We start from the raw sequence: 24,971 nt of genomic DNA, 5'->3' as shown, positions 1-24,971 counted from the left end.
AACGAGCAGGCCGACAGCGCCGCAGAAGCAGCACTCTCGTATCGGAAACGGACCAATATTGTTCTGCTGAGAGGAGATCGCCGTTCAATTCTGCGACGCCTAGTGACACCCCTGGCTTCCCGCCAACGGACAACCGACATTCTTCCCCTCTCTATGTTCAGCAGAGTTGATCCAACGCTCGCTTTCCGCATCCCACGAAACACCTCTCGTCAAGATACTGCATTAATCCACCGAATGCGCCTCGATGTGGCCTTTACAGCTGAGTGGCGTTACCGCTTGAGAGAAGTTGACTCTCCCACCTGATGCCACTGTGGTGCTCTTGAGGATCTGGAGCATATTCTTCTTCGTTGCCCTCACTACCAACCTTCCCGAACCACACTCTCCGAGTCTCTTCGTCAGCTGGACTCTCGCCATTTCTCCCTATCGAAATTGCTTGGTCCCTGGCCCAATCCAGCCCAGCAACGCTCTGCGCTCAAAGCTCTTCTGACATTTCTGGACACCATCGGACTTCGATCGTTATTGTGAAGGGGCTCGTTATTTTATTCCCCACATTCCCACCAGCAATGGGGTAGAGTATCGCCTGTTGCGATGAAACTCCCCACTCTCCAAGGTCACAAATAAAGTTGTTGTTGTTGCTTCGCCGCACACAGCGTGTTTTGGTACCCGCGTGCGCTGTGCACGAAGGGCCTACCGTGTGTGGTGTTGTCGTCGGAGTGAGAGTCAGAAAGAAAGTGAACTGCACTGGACGAGCTGACACTGATGGTGAATTCCACTGGGACAGCAATTTTTGCCCTGCCCTGGGTGGTGTTTCCGTGTATGCTCATGGCTGGGTCGCACGGGTTTCCATTTTTCTTGGAATGCTGACATTAAAAATGTACGATGCTGTGCATAATGCCTGACCCGTGTGCTTTTACGGGTTTGCTTTGGCCACGTGTGATTCAGGACACTGCTTAGGAATCGCACCGTTCATAGCATAAGTTACTTCGCGGCGCTAACATCTAGTTCGGAATCGCACCAGACAATTACACACAGCGGGATGCGGCGCGTCTTCACCGTTCAAGATGCGCGCGACTACATGCGCGACACAGCAGTAAAACGAAAAAGAAACGAAGTCTCGAAGGTCACGGTCTCGCTTATAGCGCGCACATCCCTCCTCTTTTCTGTCGTGTACCTCTGGCTTTGCCCCAAGGCAATCTCTGGGTCAAAAAATATTGGTCCTCAGAGAAACTTTTTTGTCCTGTTCCGCCAAAGCAACATTGAAAGCATTCCCGGTTCTGACAGTGAAAGAGTTGCCCATTCCGGGGAAAAGTTTTGACTCAACTCTGCCAATGGAGTGCGCCATTAGAGCAAACACGGCCCAAGCAGCACACAATATTGGTCCAATACACACACACAATATTGGCATGACCCATTTCATTTAATTGGGCCTAAGTAGGTCCAATCAAGCGAATGAAGAGCCAACAAATGTCGGTTTATTGCCTCTATTGATGTTATCTTGGTTCATCCGCAAGCATGCAAAACCGAACAAATCAAGTGCATCGTATTAGAAAATGACCAGAATGCCATTGTTATTGAAGTATGAAAACATGTCGCCCATGTAATTACGCTCTGGAATTTATCATTGAACAAAGGCGCTTAATTGGCGTTACATTGGTTTGCCATCAATCGAAAGTGCCAATGCAGCCAGTTTTCAACCAATGTACCTTCATTGGCACTCCATTGGTAATCCTGGGTGGAGCAAGGCAATATTCCCAAAATGCGTTATGTGAGGGGAAGGGAACAGAACTGTATTGATAAAATTGAACTTGTGGTCCCGCCAAATATTCCTGCAACAAATATTTCTTATTTGTACGTTCCATATACTGCTCATTTTGAAATTCTTTGAGTAAGAGGCTTCAAGCCACGCACGAAAATTATCGGTTTTATGGGCGCCAAAGCAGATAACGACAGTAGAAGCGGAAGTTTATCTAAAACACACAATACTCGATAGGGATGAATTCTGCATCTGCACGTTGGGCGTCTTGAGTGAGTTACAGATTCCTTGCAAGTTGCTAAGATGGACGTCGCTCACCATTACAGGAGAGTTACGCTACCTTTTACTCCAGGAGGTGGTTGTGTGTACAATTTGCTGACTTTGTCAATGATTCTGGCTATTGCGGCGATACTTCCCAATGAAGGCTGCTGAGGGATGCCCGCTTATGTTTTCTATGACGGGTAGTTCTGCGGGGCCACCCGGATCCCAGACCAAGCGTTATCTTACGATCCTACCACCGCGTGCCACCGAGGGCAAAGTTTGAGAATCTACACAGAAATATAACAAAATAATTTAAATGAAAAATAACGATTTGTAACGTGATGCGTTCCTGTTGCCGTGCTACATATTAAAAGCAATTCAAACTAGACTGGTGCTTCAGTTACTATAGCTACAGGTCACTCATATTTTTCATTGGCTCACCACTGGCTTGCAACATTGGAGCAATATTGGCAGTTTCATTGGCCTAATATCGGGCCGAGTTGCACGGCCAATGTTGGACCAATGTAACCTGTATTGGCTGCCAATATTGGACCGATATTGTGTGCTGCTTGGGGGGGGGGGGGCTCTGACCAAGAGTTGGAGGGACTTTTCCGCTGTTGCTACCGATAGAATACACGAAAGCAACTTCACATATAAAAATGCATGCCTCAACCCCTCGTAGTTTTCGTAAACTCGAATTTTAATCATCGCGGGTCACTCCGACGCTGGCACAACTAGTGTCGAACCAAGAAAACGTACTCATATATAGAAGGCTCTGTAAGAAAAAGGAAGCTGATGTTTCGTCCCTTGACGCTCGTGGCCTGTGCGCGCTTCACCCGCAGTTGTTCCCATCGTCATCCGCACAGTCGGTCTTAGTCATCTGCCATTAAACGTTACCTAAAGCTTGATTCCTGCTCCTTTCCAACATTTTGGTGCCTAAACCCGGGACGGAGGCATCGCCTTCCCTATCTAGGACGAAAGGACTGCAGGAACAGGACGACACGTGGAACAGCTCCAGACGCTACGTGCCCCTCTTCGTTCCTGTGTTCAGAAGCTAGTGGATGACATCACGGCATCACTTCAAGAAACAGCTCCATCCAAGACAAAGATTCAGCTCAAACTCGCCTCACTAACGAAGGAGTCATCCCTGCTCGCTGATCTGGATCATAACATTGCAGCACTCATAGACAATGACGAAATTGAAAGTGAGGCAGAGTCATGCTACAGCTACCTGGAACTCATCACACGAGTAACTTTGAATGCCAAGCGCTACCTCTCGACAAATCATGACCTGACTACGAACCCTAGCCCTGCTTCCACAACTTCAAGGAATACATCGCAGCATGTAAGCCTCTTAGCACCATCGTTCACCGAAGCTCCAACGCGAAAGCACCCCGATTACGAGCCACAAACACCAGAAGTTCAAGACGCCCTAGATGACAACGACCACCCTGAATATACAGATATGAAAGTTGAAATGATAGAAGAAAGTCCATCGGCTAACTCGACTACCACCAGGGGAACGATCAAACGGAACTTGTACGACATCTTTTGGACAACGATACCACAACCGACTCTCTTCAAGGACATCCAACTCCGGGAAGCGGAAATGCCACCGGACTCCAGTGTCTGTCCTTTGACCCTAAAGTCCGATCGGGATAGAAATCTCTCAACTGGCCAGTCGTCGACCCCACTGAATCGTCCCGTACTTCAAGGCTTGCTGTTACAGGACATACCACCGCCATCTACACATAAGTCCTCCGGACTACCCATGCTCATTCCAGCACCGCCTCCGCTGAAGCAAGACCCACTGCATCCTTTATACGCAACGGATCGCGAATCCTCGCCTTGCATCATATATTGCAACAGGTACCGCAGCCCTGCAAATTCAAGGACTACTCCCTTCCGACCTCGTTATCAGAAGCCATCACCCCGTCAGTATCGTTGCTACTGTCACAAGAGACTGTACCACCTGGCCAACCACAGGCTCCGTCTTACCCATGCGCCGCCCGGAGTGTAAGAAAAAGGAAGCTGATGTTTCGTCCCTTGACGCCCGTGGCCTGTGCGAGCTTCACCCGCAGTTGTTCCCATTGTCATCCGCACAGTCGGTCTTAGTCATCTGCCATTAAACGTTACCTAAAGCTTGATTCCTGCTCCTTTCCAACAGGCTCATCTTGGCATCTTACTGGGATTACATCAAACGCCCATGCAATCAACGCGCAGAATGCCGTCACGTGATCAAGCACTACAACAACAACATTCTGCAAAACCCAACATTTTTTCGCCAATATCCTGATGTCATAATGTCTGGAAATAAAATGTGTGTACATACTTCGACATATGCGTCCTGTTTCATAACTGCGAGTCAAACCGGGACTTTCTGCCTCCTGAGTGTACAAATGGCTCGCGCTACTTCTTTTTCGTCATTTTCACACGCGTCAGGCCTCCGCGTTCACCACGTGGGGGTCCAGAGTTCGTGCAAAACAGAAGAGACGTGCTGGACAGGATGGCCGACAACGAGGTGAGCGCGCACATCGAACAGCGAATTGTCATGAAGTTTCTCGTGAACGAAGGCGTAAAGGCATCTGAAATTCACAAAAGCCTTCAGGCACAGTATGGCCACGACACACTTAGCTGCAGCTTAGCGTTTGAGTGGTGTAAACGGTTCCGAGACGGCCGTACATCAGTGCAGGGTGATCCCTGCCGGGGCGGCTCAGAGCCCTGTGTTAGAGTTCCTGAGAACATCCGACTTATGGGGCGCTTGATCCAGAAGGACCGACGGATCACATGTCTCGACCTGGCTCGAAAGACGGACCTTTCTGTGGGAACGTTGAACGCTATCATTCATGACCTCCCCTGGTTTCGGAAAGTTGGCGCCCATTGGGTCCCGAGGCAGCTCTCCGCGTTTGACCGGCAGGGAAGACTGGAAATCTCCCAAGAGCTAAGGTACCGTTTCGACACTGAAGGACAGCCGTTTTGATCAGATCATCACGTGCGAGGAAACGTACGCACGTCGTACGTCGATCGCAAGGCACTCACACTCGATCGAAACGAGGTTCTGGAAAACCGAAAAAATCCTGACGCGTGCCAAATAAGCTTCATCACAAGATATTCCAAGATATTCCTTCCCCCTCTCACGTTGGGGATGAAGGAAATACGCGTCTGCGAAGATGCGCAATGAACAAAATAAAGAAAAAAATGGCGTTCCTTAACTAATTTTTCGCGGGCGATCTATCGAACGGATTTTTGTTCTGAAAACGGCTACGATATCAGGTGACCGAAAGGAACAGATGTTCTCATTGGGACAATTTTGTAGCTTTTATAATTAAAAAGTTAATTAATGAAAGTTAATTAAGACATTGCCTTTGGACTTTGCTAATGCCCTGCTAGGGAGTGCCCTTCAGCATATGCTATATTGCAATTGATTTCATCTTGGAAAAAGTGATATATATATATTTAAAAAATATGTTCACACTTAGCGTGGGCACCCTGTATAGTCCTGCCCAAGTCTCTTCATTACTTGTAATCTCTATATATTTATATATATACTTTTATATGTTTTCCAATATATTCACCCATCCAATACAGGTGACATACCGACGCGCAAAAAACCTAGCAGACTCCTTGGTCAATGCCAAAATCAACAAAACGAGCACCCAGTACACTGGAACACGACCCTGCAACCTGCAGCGCTGCAGAACATGCAAGCACCTTCAACATGCTAACTCCATCAAAAGCACTGGGAGCAATTACACCCACCCCGTTAACCACGCATTCGCATGCACAAGCTCCAATGTCATATACTGCATTGAATGCGGTGACTGTTCTATGCAATACATTGGTGAAACCGGCCAACAAATGAACAACCGCCTTACCGGACACAGAACCGATACGTCCAACAAAGTCCCAAAAGCAGTCGCCGAACACTTTAACGTTCCTGGTCACAATTTTGACAACATTAAACTATATATTCTAGAAACCGGGTTTAGATCCACACGTGACAGACGTGATAGGGAGTCTTATCTCATATACAAGTTCAACGCTCTTCACCCGTCCGGTATCAACAAATCACAAGGCACCCTAGAAAGACTTCACAAATAAAATATACTTTTCCCTTCTATCTCCGTTATAATCTGTTACGTTCTGCATGGCCACTGCTTTTTGCTTTCTTTATTGCATGCCACAACTTTGTATTACAAATATAAAAAAAAATAAAAAAATACTTTGTTCGCTCTGGAATTTTCCCCACGTAACCACTAACCTCCTTATCTTTCGCTATGTTTGCCAATACGCTCTGCAAGTAACCGAGCGTTCTGCGCATATCTCCTCTCCCGGTTACTCCACTCGGTTTGCCCAATTGGGTAAGGCGTCGCCCTCCCTCTTCCCTCTCACTGCCTCCTCTCATGCGCAGAGACGCACTTGCACAGCGTATTCTTCCTGTTGTCCCGTTTCGTTCACGTGTTCGTGAGCCTCCCATTTGTTTGTAATTGGCCTGGAGCCAAGATCACTTCGTTCACATAATCCCCTCCACACTCTAACAAAGCGGCCATTCACTGCGGCCGTAGAAACCCGTACGGACCCTTTCTTCCCTCCGGGCTGTTGACCCACAGTTCGCATGCACCTTTAAACACGTCACACCTAATCCTTTAAATACCCTGCCAATGATAAGGACGGTGCCCAGAAGAAGAACAGTCTCTGTTCGAAATATCGGCGGCTTCTGTCCTGAGGCACCTCCCTTCCTACATCTCTATCGGTTCGCTGGATTTCTAATGATTCCAATGATTTTAACTGTTTGTTTCATGGCACCTTGACGTTAGTGAAGCCAAATGTGTTTAATACTCGTGGGAGTTGACGGGACAAACTCTGTTCGCCATAAGCTGTTCGGGCTCTTGGGTATTCCCATGTGGCATCTCTCCTAGTATGACAGCAACTTTGTTTCAGCTTGAGATCGGCAAGAGATAGGAAATGATCGTTGTTATTTAAGACAGATGTCCTGTATGTGCACAAGCATTTGTATTTAAAGAAGTCACTAGCCCGTACTATCGTATTGTTGAAACAATTCCTTCAACAATTCAAACAATTCTAGTGGCTTTGTATATTGGCAATTGCGCGTAAAAATATCTTCTGAATTTTTTTCAATGGTCTGAAATATTATGTTGAGTTGTAGAGCGCCACACTAGGTGACAATAATTTAAGAGCCCTAAGAACAATGCGTTGTATACAGCTATTTTGACATGGCGGGGCAAGCGGCTTTTGAACCTATTCGCTGCGAGATCGACCTATAGGGGGCGACACTGTCACCATTCTAGTGTGGATAACATGCCGGCCGATTTTTAGAGTTGGTGGTTCTTTTTCGTAATTCTTGTGTATATTCACCGGAAGATCACTTTTGCCGCGATGGTACGACACTATTCGGTTCCCCCTACGGCACTGAACGCGGAATAAACGTATAAAAGCAGACGACGCGTCCACACTGCGATAGTTCTCTGTTCTCCGCAGCGCGCCGACACCGTTCGATCTCGGAGTGAATAGATCCTACCTGTTGCGCTCAGAGATGACTGAGATGTTTGTCCCAAGATAACGTTTTCTGAAAGTGCACGCCCAGGAACTTTACGTTATCAACGATTTCAACAACAGAAGCTCCCAACTTCAGAGTCGAATCTATCTTAATCGTTTTGTTTTTGCCCTAAAGATAACAGCTTTTGTTTTGGATGGGTTTAATCTCAGTGAGTTTTGCGTGGCCCACAAATTTACTTCAGTTAAGATTACATTACCGTGATTTAAAATCGCCTCCGGGTCATGTCCTTTAATAAGTATTGCCATATCATCGGCATCCAAGATGAATTTTGCATCTTGAGATATTTGTGTAATGTCATTGACATAAAGGTTAAAAAAGGGGGGCCTAAAATGTACCCTGTGGGACACCCGATACAATGCCAAGTGGATTAGATATGGTTTCTCCTAGTTTCACGCGCTGAATCCTATTGTGTAGGTATGAGGCAATCAGTTGGAGCGGAAGCCCACGGACTCTGTAGTATTTTAATTTTGATAGCAGTATTTCGTGTTGTGTGAGGTCGAATGCTTTCGAATAATAAACGAATACGGCCAGTGCAAGTTTTCTATATTCGTAATTACGTGTTCTTTTGCATGCAGGAGTGCGATTTCTGTTGATCGACCTGTGTTTAGTATGAAATGATAGCAGCCTCGTGTGCATTATTTTTTCGAGTGGTTTCGAGAAAATTGGTAAGATTGAGATTGGCCTATAATTGGAAAATAAATTGCAGTCGCTGCAGTCGTTTTGAAGAGTACCGTAACTTTAGCTGTTTTCATTTTACTAGGAAAGATGCCAGTGCATAAACAGCAGTTGTAGGTATGCGATAAACATGGGGAAAGTACATCGATTACATGTTTGAGAGGGGTGACTTCTATGCCGTCTATATCAGCACACTTGCTAATTTTTAGTCCTTTCGTTATTGTAACTATTTCCAGAGGGTCAGTAGGCAAAAAGTATACAGACTCAGTGCAACCCACATTTGAAATCTCCACATTTGGCTGAGCAAACGTCGATCCTATGGATGTGAAGTATCTATTGAAAGAATCAGCCAGATCAGCAACACTTATTTCGTCATTACCCACCAGCAGTGTGCCTGGTATTTCCGGGCTGTTATTGCTATTCAACAAGCTGTTCAGTTTCTTCCACATAACTCGGGAGTTTCTAACGTCAGAAAATAGGCTACTGTAATAGTTTTTTTGCAGCACAACGAAGCCTGGAGTTTGTGAAGTTGTGCAGTTGTTTAAATTCTGCAGGGTGTTCCTCAGATCGCGTTTTTAAAAATTGTTTATATTTGTAATTTCGTTTTCGTAATAGTCTTAATAAGTCTCTGGTTATCCACGGCTTTCTGGCCTTTTTGTGTAACGAGTGCCTCCGAAGCGGAAATGCACTGCAATAGCATTCTAGGAATTTTGATAGAAATGTGCTGTATGCCTCTTCAGCATCATCGATACCAAGGATTGTATGCAATCCATAGTCAGAATATGCTCCCGAAATGCCTCGAGGCTTTCTTGTGTCATCTTTCTACAATCAGTGTTCCTTTTTGTTTTCTGCGTTAACTGCAGCGACATAAAAATAGGCATATGATCATTGATGCCCACATCAATAACACTGCTGCAAGTTATCACGTTACGGGCACAATTGGTGACGAGAGGGTCTATAAGTGTTGCGGTGGTAGCCGTAACTCTGGTAGGTACGTAGATAACGTTGTGCATGTCATGCAGTTGCAACACGTTAGCAAATTCCACTTGGGGACGAGAAGTCTCTAACATGTTAACTTTAAATTCTCCACCCAGTATGGGGGTGTATTTTTCATTGTTCACAAAATCAAAGAGAGTTTCCAGAGTGTTTAGCATGGAAAACACATCCTTCTGAGGCAGGCAATACACAACACTAAATAAATTCTTTCCCGTACGTAATGTTAAGATCTCACTATCAGGAGTCATTATAGAAAACTGTTGTAGCACTTCACAATTGTGTCTTTTCTCTACATGGATTCCAACACCGCCGCGTCTTTTTCCTTTGTGGTTAAGATAAAAGTGATCAAACCCTGCATAAGTGAAGTAGTCACACAGTCCCTGGCACCATGTCTCGGAAAGCATCAACACATCTATCTGTATTGACCGATCAGAAATAAATGTTTCAAGCTGATCAATTCTACACGGGCATTATCAACCATCTGTGTATGCCCACCTTTAAGGCAAGGAGAACGTCACTGACATTTAATTTCTGCAAAAGTTAGTCAATGGCAAGACCTGGTTTTCTGAATTGCTCCACACAGTGTCTATACGATGTGCCTTGGGATCAAGCAGACGTCAGCTATTGTTTTACACATCCGTGCGTTTAATCATGAATGAATGAAGCGGTGCCTTACGCTTCATAGCGTAAGGCACCGCTTAATATTCCGTGTTAGCAGCGGAATATTAAGCAAAACGCTATGATGCGAACTTACTGTATACAGCAGGTGTACAGGGTGTTCAAAATTAAGCTTTCACTAGCACTTTATAAATAGGCGAACAAAAGAAAACTGGCTGCTATGTTTCTGTTCCTTGAGTAAGAAACAGGTGCTACATAATTAGCAGCATCTGTTTCTTACACAAGTAGCGTAAAGTTATCAGTTTCCTGTCATCGCTGTATTTGCGTAGCGCTCGTGAAAGCTTAATTTTGAACACCCTGTATAACGATGCCTTACGCCCAGCACTTGACATCTTTGCTGATCTTAAGGTTTTAAAAAGAGTGTGCCGCAGTCTTTTATGCTAATTTGTGCTTTTGTTTATAGTCCATACTTATTGTGTTTTACATTTCCTTCACTCCTGTGTTGACATTTACTTGTGCGTTCTGGTTCCCGTTTACAAGTGACAACTTACGTGTCTGCTTTGTATAGGAGTACTGACTTGCGTACTGACTTAGGCACCAGGACAAATAAATCACAATCAATCACAATCACACCAAGGACGGCGAGACAAGCGCAGCCGCAACGAGTTTTTATCCGCCACGAACCCTCTGTTTTGGTCGGCTGAGCAGCTTTTCCTGAGTTCTTTGAACCGCACGTAACATGTGACGTGTCATGGCAGAAGGAAGGAGAATCCCAGTAACTTTATTTTTCATTCGCTTTAACTTTCATTCTCAATCCTACCGAAACGGACTTCAGCGGAACCTGTTGTTTTCCCTTTTCCAGTTCTTCGTTCCAGCGCTTTGAGACTCACCAGTCCACGTATCGCCCGAATTTTCGAAATAACTGGGCTATGACGTTGACATTCTCCCACCCGAGACTTGGAAGTGATCAGTGTTGGAGTCGCGGCGTCCGCTGGGTCTGCATGTTTTCCATGGGTTTTCCTCAGACGGTTTAAGTCGAACATAGGTACAGCTCCCTACCAAGTCGGCTGTGCACGCACGATCCCTTCGATAGTCGTGACCCTGATCGCCGTAGCGTAGCCGGCTACGGCAAACAGTTCCGCTACCGCTGCCATAGCTTAATGGCTAGGAAAGTGTGTCCCAATACCCGCTGACCTGGCGTGTCCGTGATCCGTCAGATTGATAGACTTTTAGGGTCCCCCGCCCCTGCGTAAGGTTTTCGGTTTCGGAGCGGGAACGCTGCCCAGGCTTGACGCTGAAAGTGCACTTGACAGTTGAACATAGGCGGAGAGTGACTGTTTCTAACGACAAAAGTGATCGTGTTTGTTAAAGCACAATTTGTCACAACGGGGAGAGAGTTTGGACGCAGCAACTCCCTGTGCTGGCTCGATGTTGAGCTGCAACCTGCAGTTTGTTTTTATCTATACGCCATCCCAACAAACGAACGTCACATAAATATGTCAACGACTAGATCTAACGATCGATAATAGTGAAAGGGCGCAGACTAGCTGGTTCATATTAACGACAGGGAGACCCGAGACAGGGAGGGAATAACAAACAGCAATTTCTCTCTCTAACGAGGCGAGCGACAAAGATGGACAGGATGCCCTGCGAAAGTAACCCTGTTGGTCCGGTGTGTGACATGACGCGGTTTCCAGACCAACCGCTGACGTGCGCGGTACCCATTTCCCGGAACTGTAGGTCATCAAAATACTGCGTCCTTGGGACGTATGTGCACACCGTAAAATACACAGGTCGTGGACGGCGCAGCGCTGTAAACAGTTCACGTAGTAGGGGAGACCGGGGAGAGTTGTCACAGACTTTACTTCTGACTTTGCTGTGACGAAGGTACCTTCGTCAAGCAGATGAAACTAATGCTGGATTTTATGCGATCTTTCGACTAAACAAAGTGCATATTAAACTAAAGCTGCCTTCCAAAAACAGCCTATAAAAGAGGTTGCGCGTAGGTCGTCAACTTTGACAATACGCCCACCACTCTAAGAAAAGAAGGAGTAAAACGGGGAGCAATTGCAGCTGCTACTCGCCTAGATTGCAATCACTCCCCATTTTAGTCCCCAACCCCGACATTTAGTCCCGATATTTACTCCCCAGGACTGGAAATTGTCACTAAACTTCGCGAATGGTCTCCTGAATGCAACAGTCTACGGAAATATGTGCCCTTGGTCAATTCGATGACATCAGGCTGTACAACTCACCAAACGTAGCAATTTTCCAGCCACACAGAGTAAGAAACAGTTAGCGCTGCTTTTTTCGCAAATTGTGCTTTATATATGTCGCAAGATTTTATATCACTCGCTATATCACAGTTGACGGTTTGCTTCAAAGTATTTTCATGCATGCACACGAATAATGTGCCTGGGACTCTTACAGCAGCGCGTGAAATGCAGTCTCCACTCTGTGACATTCATTTACGCCCGTGCATTTACTCCCGAGAGGGACTATTTTTTGTGGAAATGCATTTAGTCCCCAGAAGGAGTAAAATTACTCCTTTTTTTCTTAGAGTGCAGTAGCGGGGCAGGTTGTCTCAGCTGCATTTTCTCGTAACCTTTGTTGTGGAGGTGTATCGAATGAAATACCACTGGGGGAAGTGCATATGGAAAGCAACTAACCAAGCAGAGAGTCATCTATTATCTTAAGGCTTACGCATTAAGTTTGCACGTTTGTCCTGGCTGTACACGATTCATGCCAACTAGCCGTTACTGACTGCTAGACCTGAATTGTCAATGTAAAAAAGCGGCACTAAATTATTGCACGGTCTCTCTAAGATGTACTAAAGAACGCTACTGGAGCACTTTCTCGCCGATATAGTTTTCGCTGTCAGTTGCTTGACGCATCTGACAACTTACCCCTCCTCGTATGGGACAACAGACCCCTATGACACCCTCAATGACTTTACCTCAGCGGTGGACTTAACTATGGAGCGTATTCCTCTAAAAATCCGTGAAAAGATTTTCGAAAGTTGTATAAACTTTACGAACTCGTGCATTGTTTAGAGCTGTACTGTGAGTGTTGCGAAATTTTAAAATTGCAAGAACCGAATATTTTATGTATTTGTGACAAAACAAGTCTAGTGATGTGTGCACATTGAGGTACTTTCCAAGACAATGAAAGTTTAATCAGTACGTGGTTGCTTATTCCGCTTACAAACAACGGAAAAATGGTTCAGCTGCTCTGCTTCATTTCCTTTGGCGAGTGTGACAATTGTCCCGTGTAACAACTGCTCCCGGTCTCCCCTATATTTGTTTCAGGCAATATTTGGGGGTGGGGCTGCCGCCGCCTTCATCTCGTCACTGGCCGGCGGTTAGACAGCATTATTTTTGCTCTCCGCATCAAATTTCGCGTAAAATGAGAAGGTATACACAGACAAAAAAGAGAGAATAATCGATTGTTTATAAATGCGCACGATATAACTTCATAAATAAGTACACAATTAAAAATAATAAAGAAAGCCACCAAAATACAGATGTCGATTTCATTCTTGCTTACACAAAACAGATTTCGTACTGAGGGGTGACTGCCACTTAATGCCTTTAATGTTCTCTCGTTTGTTTGTTTTTTTTTTCGTTTTTTTTTCGTCTTGCAGGAGTGGCCGTCGTTGGAGGGCTTTGCACTTCCAACTTGAACTATGCTGTTGCTGAGGACAAGGCCCCCATATACTCCGGCATTTACGTTGTTGCACATGAGCTGGCACATTTGTAAGTTGAAATACCAAGATAAGTCGTCCGGTGCGTCCAGTGTTTCCAGTTGAACTCACACTTTCCTTTTCTTTTCTTGTGCACCAAGAGCGAAAAACCGGATAAATGTCGAACGGCCAAAACAGATATAACACGGCATGGGTTTTCGAGGATCACGTCTCTACTTCAAGGACGTAGGCGTATTTAGTCAACTGTATAGCTTGATTGATCGATTGATTGTTTTTTTTGCGCAAAAGGAGCTGTATAGTATTGATCGGACTGTCCCATTCACATATACCATTGAGGTTTGTTTTGGCATTTTTTATTTCGTGTTAGCGCCGCGAATCGATTGTGGCTATGAGCAGCGTACAGACGTGCAGCGATGAGGAGAGGACACCATGAAGGAAGGAGGGACATAGGGGTTAGTATGTGTCCTCGGCAGGAAACTGTGCCGACATTCGTCTGGAAAGTCCGCGACAGTCTCGGCGTGGAAAGCGATCATCCTAACGGCTATGCCACCGGAGCTGGTCTACCATTTTTCGGCTTAGGAAATTGAACATGAGCACTTCCGTAGCGGGAACCGCTTCAATATAGGCAGTACTGTAACTGCTGACGTTATCGTCATCTTTCTGGGTTTCGATGCAGACTATGGGAAGCTTTGGGAAAAAGCCTTGCTGTTCATGCTGCACTTTGGCTGTTATGGTATCATCAGAGCCGTAGTTGTCCAATTACAGTAATAATCACAATTGTATGCAAAGAACTCTCACAAGAAAGAAGGGCTGCAACGAAGTGCTAAAGGAGCAATCAGGTAAATGTAAAGATGGCTCGAAATCCTCTCTCATTTGTCAACCTATCCAGCAGCAGCCACCAGGCAACATATTTTCACTCTGCGGCGTTCCATAATTGTGTCATCAAATTTACAACAACAACAAAAAAAAAAAGAAGAAAACGGAAGGAGAAAGCTGCCGCGGACTGCCGACACACATCGCGTGACGTAGGGAAGTCCCCGTGCCTTCATTCTTCGTTTCTTTCTTCTCAGCTCACTGGCCGATTACATGTGCTTGAGCTGTACCGCTCTACGTAAGGAATCAGGTGTCCGGGAACCACGTTGCGTCGTTCCCTCATTCTTCGAAACGCTCTTTTTTACGAGTAGAAGACTTTTTAAAGGTAGGAAAAGAGGCCGCGCGCGCGCTGTGTAGTCTTCTGCACTCGTTCTTGTGCAGGAGCTAGTTTTATTCGTTGCAAAACACGTCGCAACAAAAAAGAAAGAGTAAAGCGAGCAACGAATTTGGGGGCTCACCTTAGTAGCCTTTTTAAGTTTGATCTTGAGCTACGGTGATTTTTCATTCTTCACTCCATATTATCCACCATATATCATCCAGACTGGGAGCACTGCACGATGGAACGGGAGAGGCGAAAGACTGCAATTTCCAGGATGGGTACATCATGGGCGCTAACCGACCAGGACCAAATCACTACACCTTCTCAACATGCAGTGAAGCAAGCATGATGGAGCATCTACTGTGAGTTGGCTGAGTGGCTGCACGAGATTTCATTAAATCCTTAGTACAACGCCGTCGCACGGTGCATCGCTGACTAAACGCGAGGAGCCGAATACAACTTCAGTGGTTCTATATTGTAGATAAAATTATCGGCGCTATATTTTTTTGCCCTCAGGAAATTCAAAGGTGGTACAAGTGTGTCCCAGTTACATTTAAAATTGCTTTCTTTTATAAGTGCCGATGGTGCACAACACAACATTAAGTGAAATTCATATTGCGTATCTGTTAATGCCACTCTTTAAGACGCTGTAGAAAACAGTAACGATTACTTTTTTTTTTTGCACGTTGTACCCTGAGATGCATCCTGTGTCTCTCAAAATTACATACGTCTCGGTAGATCATTAGAGAGTTTTAGTGTATCGTACGCTATCGCCTTTGCGTACGTAGGGGATAGCGTAGTGGTTCTGCGCAGTGTGCGAAGCTCTCTTTATGTTTTGCGCGTGCGCATAACCACCAACGCTATTCCTGACGTACGCAAAGGCGATAGCGTACGATCCACTAAAACTCACTATTCTAGTTGTTCCTTATAACGTCCGACGGAAAAATACAGATTTTGATCTTCATCACGGACAAATGGAGAAATTGTTGTTCATTTCACTGCAGATTTCAAAGCGAATGTCGCTAGCATTCACTTCGACACTCTGACTCGACACAAACACATGCTGATTCACACGGAAGAGCGTCGTGAGAAATGGCGCATCTACAAACAAGAAGCATCCATCGAAGTTCGACATCCAGCATTTTTTTAGAAGGCCTCCTCTAAACACACTCCAGTGATCTCTCAGATGCCGATACTGATGCTTCAAGTCCCGGTTTTGTCGGATGACATATAGTACTTTCAGCAAACTAGGAACTTTGTTCCGGTCCGAACGCTAGTGCCTCAAGGAGGAAATTGTTCCTGGGTTGATATAGATCTACCTTTATTATAGACTAGTTTTGTTGAACACGGGTTTAACAGTTTCGTTTCCTGATAGCGCAATATTCTTGTGCAGTGTATGGGATGTTTCCAAGTCGAGAGAACAAACACATATTGCGAAATTTGTAAAGGTGAGCTAAGTAGGTAAAGACAAAATGCGTGGTACTGCAAAATGCTTCTGCATACCGCTTCAGAGTTACGGTCTGGAGATATGCCTACCATGCGGATTTGCAGCTATTTATACATTGAATCATTCTCGACAACAACAGCAACAAAACATACGCAGTGTTCCCAATATTTTAGCACGGAATTTGCGAATTTTGACAGTGGAAAACTAGGATTCTTGGCAACAAATAAGAAACTAGATCATTTAAAAACTTCGTTTGTTCAAATATTGTTATATCAATGAAATTTCCGAAATTCGCTGCCAATGCTCACTTTGACGATGAGGTATTACTGTTCTTTCCTTTACAGCGGCTCAAACCAAAGCTGCTTGATATCTATGTCTGAGACTTCACGCTACATCCCAACTACAGTGAGACTGCCTGGCCAGAATGTAACCTTGGACCAGTATTGCAGCGACTCCTACGGGCATTACGGCTTTGGTTTCATGGTACTGTTACCCTCATGTCCTGGATACTGTACTTTGCAGAACTGGCGTCGTGTAGGGGAGTCTTCTGCATGATATCGGCCTAAAGCCTCGAATGAATTTTGTACTCACAGACTCGCAAAATTGCTCTGAAATTAATGGCGGTTCGAAACAAACAACAACTTTATTTCGAGATGGAGAATAGGGAGGTTCATCACCAGAGGTGATACTATACGCCATTGCTGGTGGGGATGTCGGGAATGAAATAATGGTTCGAAACAAAATCATGTTATTACTCACCAAAGGCCATGATCTACCTCTCTTGAATTGTAGAATTTTGGTAACGCTATCTCATCGCGAGACGTGACATTGCTACCCAGTTTCAGTGCCGTAACCTTACTGACCATGTGTGTTGTCCTTTCCTTGAATAAAACAATTTTTACTTCAAACAAACAAAAAAGGGGCGTCTACGTGTGCGGTGCGGCGGCAGCGGCGATTGTGTTCCGCCACACAACTCCGCCGAGCTAAAAGGGTGTGTGAATTTTCGCGAAGTCACAGTTTTTATTGGTTGCTATAGTCCGTTTCCGGTATCACGATAAAGACATACGTATAACCCTAACAGTTTAATGCCCGCTGTTCTTTCTTCACCAGTGCGGTTGAAATGTCTGCTGATACGTCAATCACGTTACTCTTCTGACTTCCGTGGTGATTACGATCAAGCTAATTATGTTATTGCGTGACATGAGGCTGAGGGACCAGTATTCGCAAGGCCATTTGCAGTTAACACCAGAAACAGGTCCATAGGAAGTACCGGCAACTAGTATACTAGTTAGTGATACAACTGGTAGCAACAACTTTATTAGATGACGGTGGTGATGGTAATTAGGGAGTCTCATCGCCAGGGTTTGATACCCTACCCCGTTCCCTGTGGTAATGCTGTGAAATGGAATACAGTGTCGCCTCACGGCGAGGACCAAAGTCTTACGGTGTGCAAAGAATGGTCAGGAGACCTTTGAGGACTGAGCGTGAGAGAGGGGCGAGAGTCCAGCTGGCTGACAGACCCGGAAAGTGTGCTTCTGGAAGGTCGGTAGTGTGGACACTGAAGAAGAACGTGCTGAAGATCTTCCAGATGACCAAGTATGAGTAGCCATAAGACCGGCCTAATTCTTTGAAGGATACAATCATTCGACTTCTCCCCTACAAAATCTCCCGTCGCCCCGTGCTTCTTAGCAAGTTTTCTTCGTCCTTTTCGAGTGCAAAGGGGTGCTACCGTAGTTTTGATAATGTGAATATGACATCCTGTAGAAATGAGTGCTCCGTTGAGTACGCAAACACTAGTTTATAGTTAAACTAAGCATATCATCATCATGCTCAGGTATGTACTCGGATATGTCGAACACAGCAATGGTATGACTGCTGTGTACGACAAAGTGTGTATACACTTTGGGCATTGGTGGCAGAGACTACTATGCCGCGGAGGGGAGATTCGCCGTATAGATTCTATGTGAGTAAAAGTAAAAATGCGGGGTAAATGGTGACACATGATGAAATTTGACTGAACCCTGAGATAAGGAAAACACGGATGATCACAACACATTCTCGTTTGTGTTTTCCATGTCTCGGGAGTTCAGTCAAATTTCATCATATTTTATGCGACAGCCATTAACGAAGAGGTAAGGGCCAGTAGTAACATTAGTGTCATTCATTACAGGAAGTGGACAGTAACTCCAGTTGCAAAATGTACTGCTGCCTGATGAAATCCAGATCCAAAGGCTGCAGGGCGGCAGCCGCTCCAGATGGCTACTTATGCAATTCTACGCAAGGACATGTAATGTGGCATTTGACACCACTCCAATCTCGTTGGCGTACTATTCGTAATTTTGAGTCCGAGCGAAAGTGTTAAATTTCGTACGTAACGTGCGAGCGCCATATAGATTGAGCCATGTAGAAGCCACCACGCTCTGCGGAATGTAAAATTTATAGACAAAGGAGCAGCTCCAAATGCCCTTTAATACCATTCAAGCTAGAGGCTGAGCACAGTACAAGTAAGGCAGTCGATGAAAGAGACAATAGTGGGACCCTAACCCATATCCGCGGATTGCCAGTGAGACCACAGGGGCAATCCAAGATTCGCTGTCATAGATATTTACTAGATAAACTCATCCCGAATTACGGATTTATTTCATTTACTCGCACAGAAACGCAATCACGGCATGTTTAACAATGACAAAGACGGTGTACACGTTCAATCTGCAGCCGGCAGACTATAGGTGTTGATTTGTGTCCCATTCCTGGTACACCAGCACCGCCTGCCTTTCCTCAATCTTAATGTGCTGTTTCTTTACTTTCTTGTTGTGATCTTTCTTGAGGTTTTGTTGTAATACACTGTATGTGAGGGTCCACCTGTACAGCTGTTTCTTTACTGTGTGCATTTCGTTTGGTATATGTTACCGGAGGTAATTTAAAATGTACTGAATATCGCAGTGGAATGTACGGAACATCATGTTGTGACAAGCCGTGTACTGGTGCCCATAACTGCACGAATGGAAGGCACTACACTGACAATGTCGATGAAGTCATCAGTGACCACTCGGTAGTGTTCATGTATAAGCACTCATGTCATGTTCTGTCATGTCATGTGACATGCTGTGCGCGTTACCGCAATAAACCTCAAATGCTTAAACTTTATGATATCATATCCTTGAGGATGAGGAACCCCATTATGACCACTCGAAAGGACAACGCAAACGAAAAACTCTATTCGCGTCGCCATTTTGTGTGGTTCGTCTTCCTCAAGGAAATGTCATCGCCACCTTCGGGTAGTATAAATCAGCTCGCTTGCATTCTACTATTGCTCTCTTTCTCTCATGATTATATGGTTGATTCCAGGTTTGCATTAATGGCGTATGCGGCAACAGAGAAGAGCTCATGATGTCTAAAGAGAGAGAGGAAGACACAGGATTACTAATGTACTAGAACTTTCGGCAACCAAGCATCACGACGCCATCAAATTGACATTCACGTTAAAATCAAATAAAATTTTGGTGCAGACAAATCGAACGTTCCCTTCTTCTTGTACCCTTCGCTGATGTGCTGATGTATTCACATCTAAACTGCGCACATACACGAACATAAATACACACCGTATCTGCCTCCAAAGTGAGATTGTAGTCGCTTGCGAGGTTGGCCTGACTTTACTGGGTAATGTCGTCACCTGCTGGGAAATGATGACAAAGAGGATGTTTTCATCCATTGTATTAGTGTTGTTCATGAAAACAGAGATTAATTCTGAAAGTGTATCTAGAAATGTAATTTTGAGGAGGACGGCAACGGAGAACAGTGCAGGAATGGAACGAGAGATTTTGAAGTCCTTCATGGTAATACGAAGTGATATCGAACAAGTGAGATTGAAAATTTTGAGCGTTATTGGTGTAGATTGGTGTAGGGTTATAGGTGTAGATACTTACTTACCCCAGGTATCATTAGAATACAATTACAACTCTTTTAATACAATCACGGCTGAATTACTGCCGTTTGGTTTGGGGCACTGGGAGAGGACACGGCAGCCAATTCCTCGCCCAAAAAAGGTACATCGTATACTACACTCTTAAAAAATATAACTCCTTTTTGGGTGTAATTTGACGATACCCTAACTGACTTCCTTATTGGTGTATATATACACCCTCTGGCAAAACTACACCCCTCAGAAAGGGTGTTCTCTGTACAGCTCTTTTGGTGTAATCTGGCGGTGCCCTAACTGACTCCCTTTTTGGTGTATGTCTACACCCCCAGGCAAGACAAGGCAAGGGTGTTATGCCGAGGGCAACAGAAACACAACGATTAAAATAACAGGCATATTCTTTATTTGGATTACCTATAATACACTGCATGCACTGGAATAAGAATTGCATAGTCACCGCACAATACAAAACATAAAAGTGTCCACCAATATGTCGATCAAGATGAAGGTATTACGGTGAGGCCAAGAGAAGTCCTGCCTCTGTAGTGAAAGAAAAAATGAACTGTGAAATTCCTTAATCAAATTAAGGGCGAACCACAAATTACATGATAGTTACGCAGATGGCTGAGGCTAGAGAAGAATTAAGGGTATAGACAAACACAGCCCTCATCAACATGCAAGCAGCTCAAGATAGAAAGTAAAGCAATCCATAAATGATGGTGATTGAATTTTATTGGCGCAAAGGCAACTCAAGCTATAATACGCCAAAACCATGGTAATATTGTGACTAGTTAAAAATCAGACGATTATACTAAAAGAACGTAGAAATTAAGGACACAATCATAGTGTACTTAAAAGACTAATATCCCTACAAAAGCTGCAATCGGTAAAGGGTCAGCGAAGTGTCGGTAGACTCGAACCCATACTTCTCTGATTTCTGGTCAAGTGTATTACCAATTACAGCATTCTGACATCGCCAACACACAATCTTGCCAGGGCCTTGTTCAGAAGACGCGCACAGCCATTGACTCAGCACATCTGACCGGAAATCAAAGGGTTGTGGCCTTGTGGTTTTATTGCCCGCTACCTCTTGCCTCTTGAGTTGTTGACTCTTGCCAGCTGCTTTACTTGCTAGCACAAATTGCACCAACTTCGTCTGTTACGTATACCCCTTGACTTTGCCTAACGTCCACATGTGACCGTTACAACGCGACGCGCACTGTTCTCTGATCTAATCCGTGCATTCCACTTTATGTTCAAACGTAATCTCAAAATACCCGCTTCAACGGCACTTCAATCAACCAGACAAGCAGACAAGACAAAATACACCGACAACACTTACCAAACAGCACGCTGCAGCGAGACGCTTGGACAAGCTACTCGATCCGATGGGCGCGGCGCATCTGTTGCTTGCATCCGTTCGAGACCCGGAACCATAATCCTTGCAGTGTATACTAAAGTCAGATAGTCAAACGACCTGTGGTTCACCAAACGACCTCCCCAAAGAACACGAAAACTACCACAACTAACTCCAACCGCCATAGCTGGAGAACACAGAGTAAACAGCACACTGTTGCCAGACCTGTCGTAGCGAAGCATTAGAAATTTGATGGCCACTACACCTTTTTCACACCAATTACACCCTGCAGAGCGGGACATACACATATTACACCCATTTCAGACCAAAAACAGGGTGTATTCTTTTTCTTGAGGGTGGAATAAGGAAGTAAAGCAATTGATACACCCGAAATACACCCCAATTACACCTAAAAAGGAGTTTTATTTTTTAGAGTGTAGATGATATTCCATCCCGCCACACTAAAAAAAGGTATTTCTGAAAAATATAGAATTATTAACATCTGGAGACTATACATGGAGGTGAGTACGGGTAAGCAAACTTGGGCCCGCACCCACACAGTACCCGCCACACAGTACCCGCGCGTGTGTGACCCGCACCCTCAAGAATTAAATCTGGGCTACCCGCACCCGCATTGCTGTCTGTATACCCGCATACCCGCAATTTGACCCGCAGGGGGAAGTGAGCGGTATACACGCGCTCGGCCGCCAACTCGAACCCCCGCTTTCTTGTTCACCATCTGGGTGATGAAGATGACGATGCGGGCACGATACACCAGCCTTACCCCAAATCAAGGAATGCGTTCCTTGTGTTCGTTATTGGACGTCCACTCGTCCCCTCGTCCACAATACCGCTGTTTCTGTTTTAAAACAATGGAAATTCTGAGTGTTGGCTACGTCTCTCGGACGCTCGCTTTCCGCATGCCACGAAACACCTCTCGTCAAGATGCTGCATTAATCCACCGAATGCGCCTCGATGTAGCCTTTACAGCTCAGTGGCGTTACCGCTTGAGACAAGTTGACTCTCTCACCTGCTGCCACTGTGGTGCTCTTGAGGATCTGGAGCATATTCTTCTTCATTGCCCTCACTACCAACCCTCCCGAATGACATTCTCCGAGTCTCTTCGTCAGCTGTACTCTCGCCCCTTCTCCCTATCGAAATTGCTTGGTCCCTGGCCCAATCCAGCCCAGCAGCGCTCTGCGCTCAAAGCTCTTCTGACATTTCTGGACACCATCGGACTTCGATCGTTATTGTGAAGGGGCTCGTTATTTTATTCTCCACATTCCCACCGCAATGGGGTAGAGTATCGCCTGTGGCGATGAAACTCCCCACTCTCCAAGGTCAAAAATAAAGTTGTTGTTTGTTTCGCACGGCTTCAATCGTATGCCAATAAAACTGCAATTCAACAAACAGTCATATATGTCTGCGTCAACAATCGAACTCGCCCACCAGCACTTGCCTGCTGCAGTGTGGCACATGGATTTATACGGCTAACGACGTAGGGCACATCTGAGCTCGCGTGTGACACAGAGGGATCACTTAGTTGGCCATGGCCCGATGGCATTCCGAATACACCCGCATTTTACCCGCTACATGCAGCGATCGCGAATTCGTACCCGCAGATTGTGACGATGTGTGGGTAACAGCGGATACCAGCGGGTATACCCGCACCCGCGCTCAACTCTAACTATACAACTATAGATTGTCTATGGCATACCGTGCAGCAATTAAAGAAAATAACCAAAAACGGGATAAAAGCATTAAAAGGACAGAGACCAAGAGTAAGACGAACAGGGGCGCTCTTTGCACTTGTGCTTTTAGTGCTTTTAGCCCGTTCTTATCATGCTCAACCAACACGCTCAAAATTCGCTCTTCTAAATAACAAAATATTTTTGTTCGTTTTTTAAGCCTTCCCGCTCACTGCATTATTACCCTCTTCGTCTTGTCCGCTGGTGGTAGCGGTGGTGAAAGGGCTCGCCGTTGTCGGCCTCACAGAGGTGTGCATCGTCACGACTGGCGCCCTGGGGAATTTGCATCCTGGGCCGACTTCTAAGGGAACTGTACCGACCGTGCGTCTTGGCCGCGGCTGGGTTATCCCCCTATCCCGAACCAATTATGGCAAGCAAATGTTAGTATTTACTGTTCCTTGTCTTCTTAATTCAACTCAAGATGAGCTTCTTTGTTGGAGCGCGTAGTGGGGGAGGGGAGAGAGGGAAATCCAATGTATAAACTAACGTTTTGGGGGCGATCGCCCCCCCCCCCCCCCGCGCTGGATCCGCCAGTGCGCAGGCATGATTTAGCTTGTATGCATGTGTCATGCAAAACACAAAAGCTACAGGTAAATAGATTGCAGGTTCCACAAGGCAGCGTAGCCAGGGGGTGGAACGTGTAGTATATTTCTATTTTTGGGAAGGACCACAGCACAGTGACCACGTGACCTCACGTGAGTTGCGACGTCGGGCCAATCGTTAGGCCGCGATTGAGGAGCTTTTTGCTGTGTTTTATTTTGTCTCTCTGGGCGACCTGTGACGCTGGCAATGCTTTCCCTTTCTCAGCTGTTCTCTCCCTCTGCCCCGCTTTGGTGGTTCTGGTTGGTTGTGGATCCTTCTTCGAGTGAAATGAATAAAACGGGGAACTGTTTCTGTAATAAATAAACTTCTGAAATAAATAAAACGGGGTTGGCTGTTTCTGTTACACAAGATTTTTCGGGATAGGTATTTCCAAATCACACATATGTAGTCTGCTGTACCTGCGCCAAACACCAACATGGCATGACATTGTTTCTCAAGTTCGAGTAATATGCCGAAGCAATCCGTATTCACTACGTATAGTTGTATACTCGTATTCCGTATACTTCGTCACTATACTTCGTATTCACTGATAGCTGATGTCTCACGTGGAAGATTTCACAGTAGAGCAACATTACATTGACTGCACAGGCACACATTCACAGATCCGGCATGACAGAGAAATTGTCCATATGCCTTTGCTGCATGGGTAGTCGTCTGGTTGACCCGCCACAAAGGAACCTGTGGCGCTGCTATGCCGAAAGATTATGTTCCAACCACTCAGAGTGGCTTATCCATTCTACTGTACTGTATGGTGTCATTTGTTCACAAACCGGGAGAGATCTGTAGAGGAGGTGGAGTTCCTCTACATGAGCCCCGACCGGCGATGATGGTATGCCACGGAGAGGCGATGACGGTGGCCTATCTCCAAAGCCTCCAAAGCCTGCCCATCCCTATCCAGCCATCCCTATCTCCAAAGCCTGCTTACCCAACGATACGTCTGGCACAACATGCGCAAGCAAATCAAGCACTGGGTGCAGGCTGGCCTTTCTTGTCAGCGTTGCAAAATACAGAGACACACCCACCGACCCCCATCCCGGTTCCTCCCCCCTGACGACCGCTTCGCGCATATCCATCTGGACCTCGTGGGACCACTCCCAATCTGCGACGGTCACCGCTACATG

The 24,971-nt window shown here is 45.6% G+C and overlaps 1 protein-coding gene across 1 annotated transcript in view; it reads left to right on the top strand.

Moving 5' to 3' along the window:
- The window catches only part of LOC135384774 (venom metalloproteinase BumaMPs1-like), a 94,614-nt gene extending 74,956 nt beyond the window's left edge, over window positions 1-19,658 (top strand). The window contains exons 10-14 of the mRNA XM_064613962.1: window positions 13,525-13,636; window positions 14,998-15,138; window positions 16,568-16,706; window positions 18,394-18,510; window positions 19,572-19,658. Of these exons, the coding sequence (XP_064470032.1) occupies window positions 13,525-13,636; window positions 14,998-15,138; window positions 16,568-16,706; window positions 18,394-18,510; window positions 19,572-19,658 (596 nt within the window). The remainder of the gene's footprint in view (window positions 1-13,524; window positions 13,637-14,997; window positions 15,139-16,567; window positions 16,707-18,393; window positions 18,511-19,571) is intronic.
- Window positions 19,659-24,971: the final 5,313 nt, after the last annotated feature.

The sequence above is a fragment of the Ornithodoros turicata genome, chromosome 1, assembly GCF_037126465.1.
Source record: "Ornithodoros turicata isolate Travis chromosome 1, ASM3712646v1, whole genome shotgun sequence".
NCBI classification, from domain to species: Eukaryota; Metazoa; Arthropoda; class Arachnida; order Ixodida; family Argasidae; genus Ornithodoros; species Ornithodoros turicata.
The sequence above is the reverse complement of the archived record's forward strand: the minus strand, read 5'-3'. Positions and strand labels throughout refer to the sequence as shown.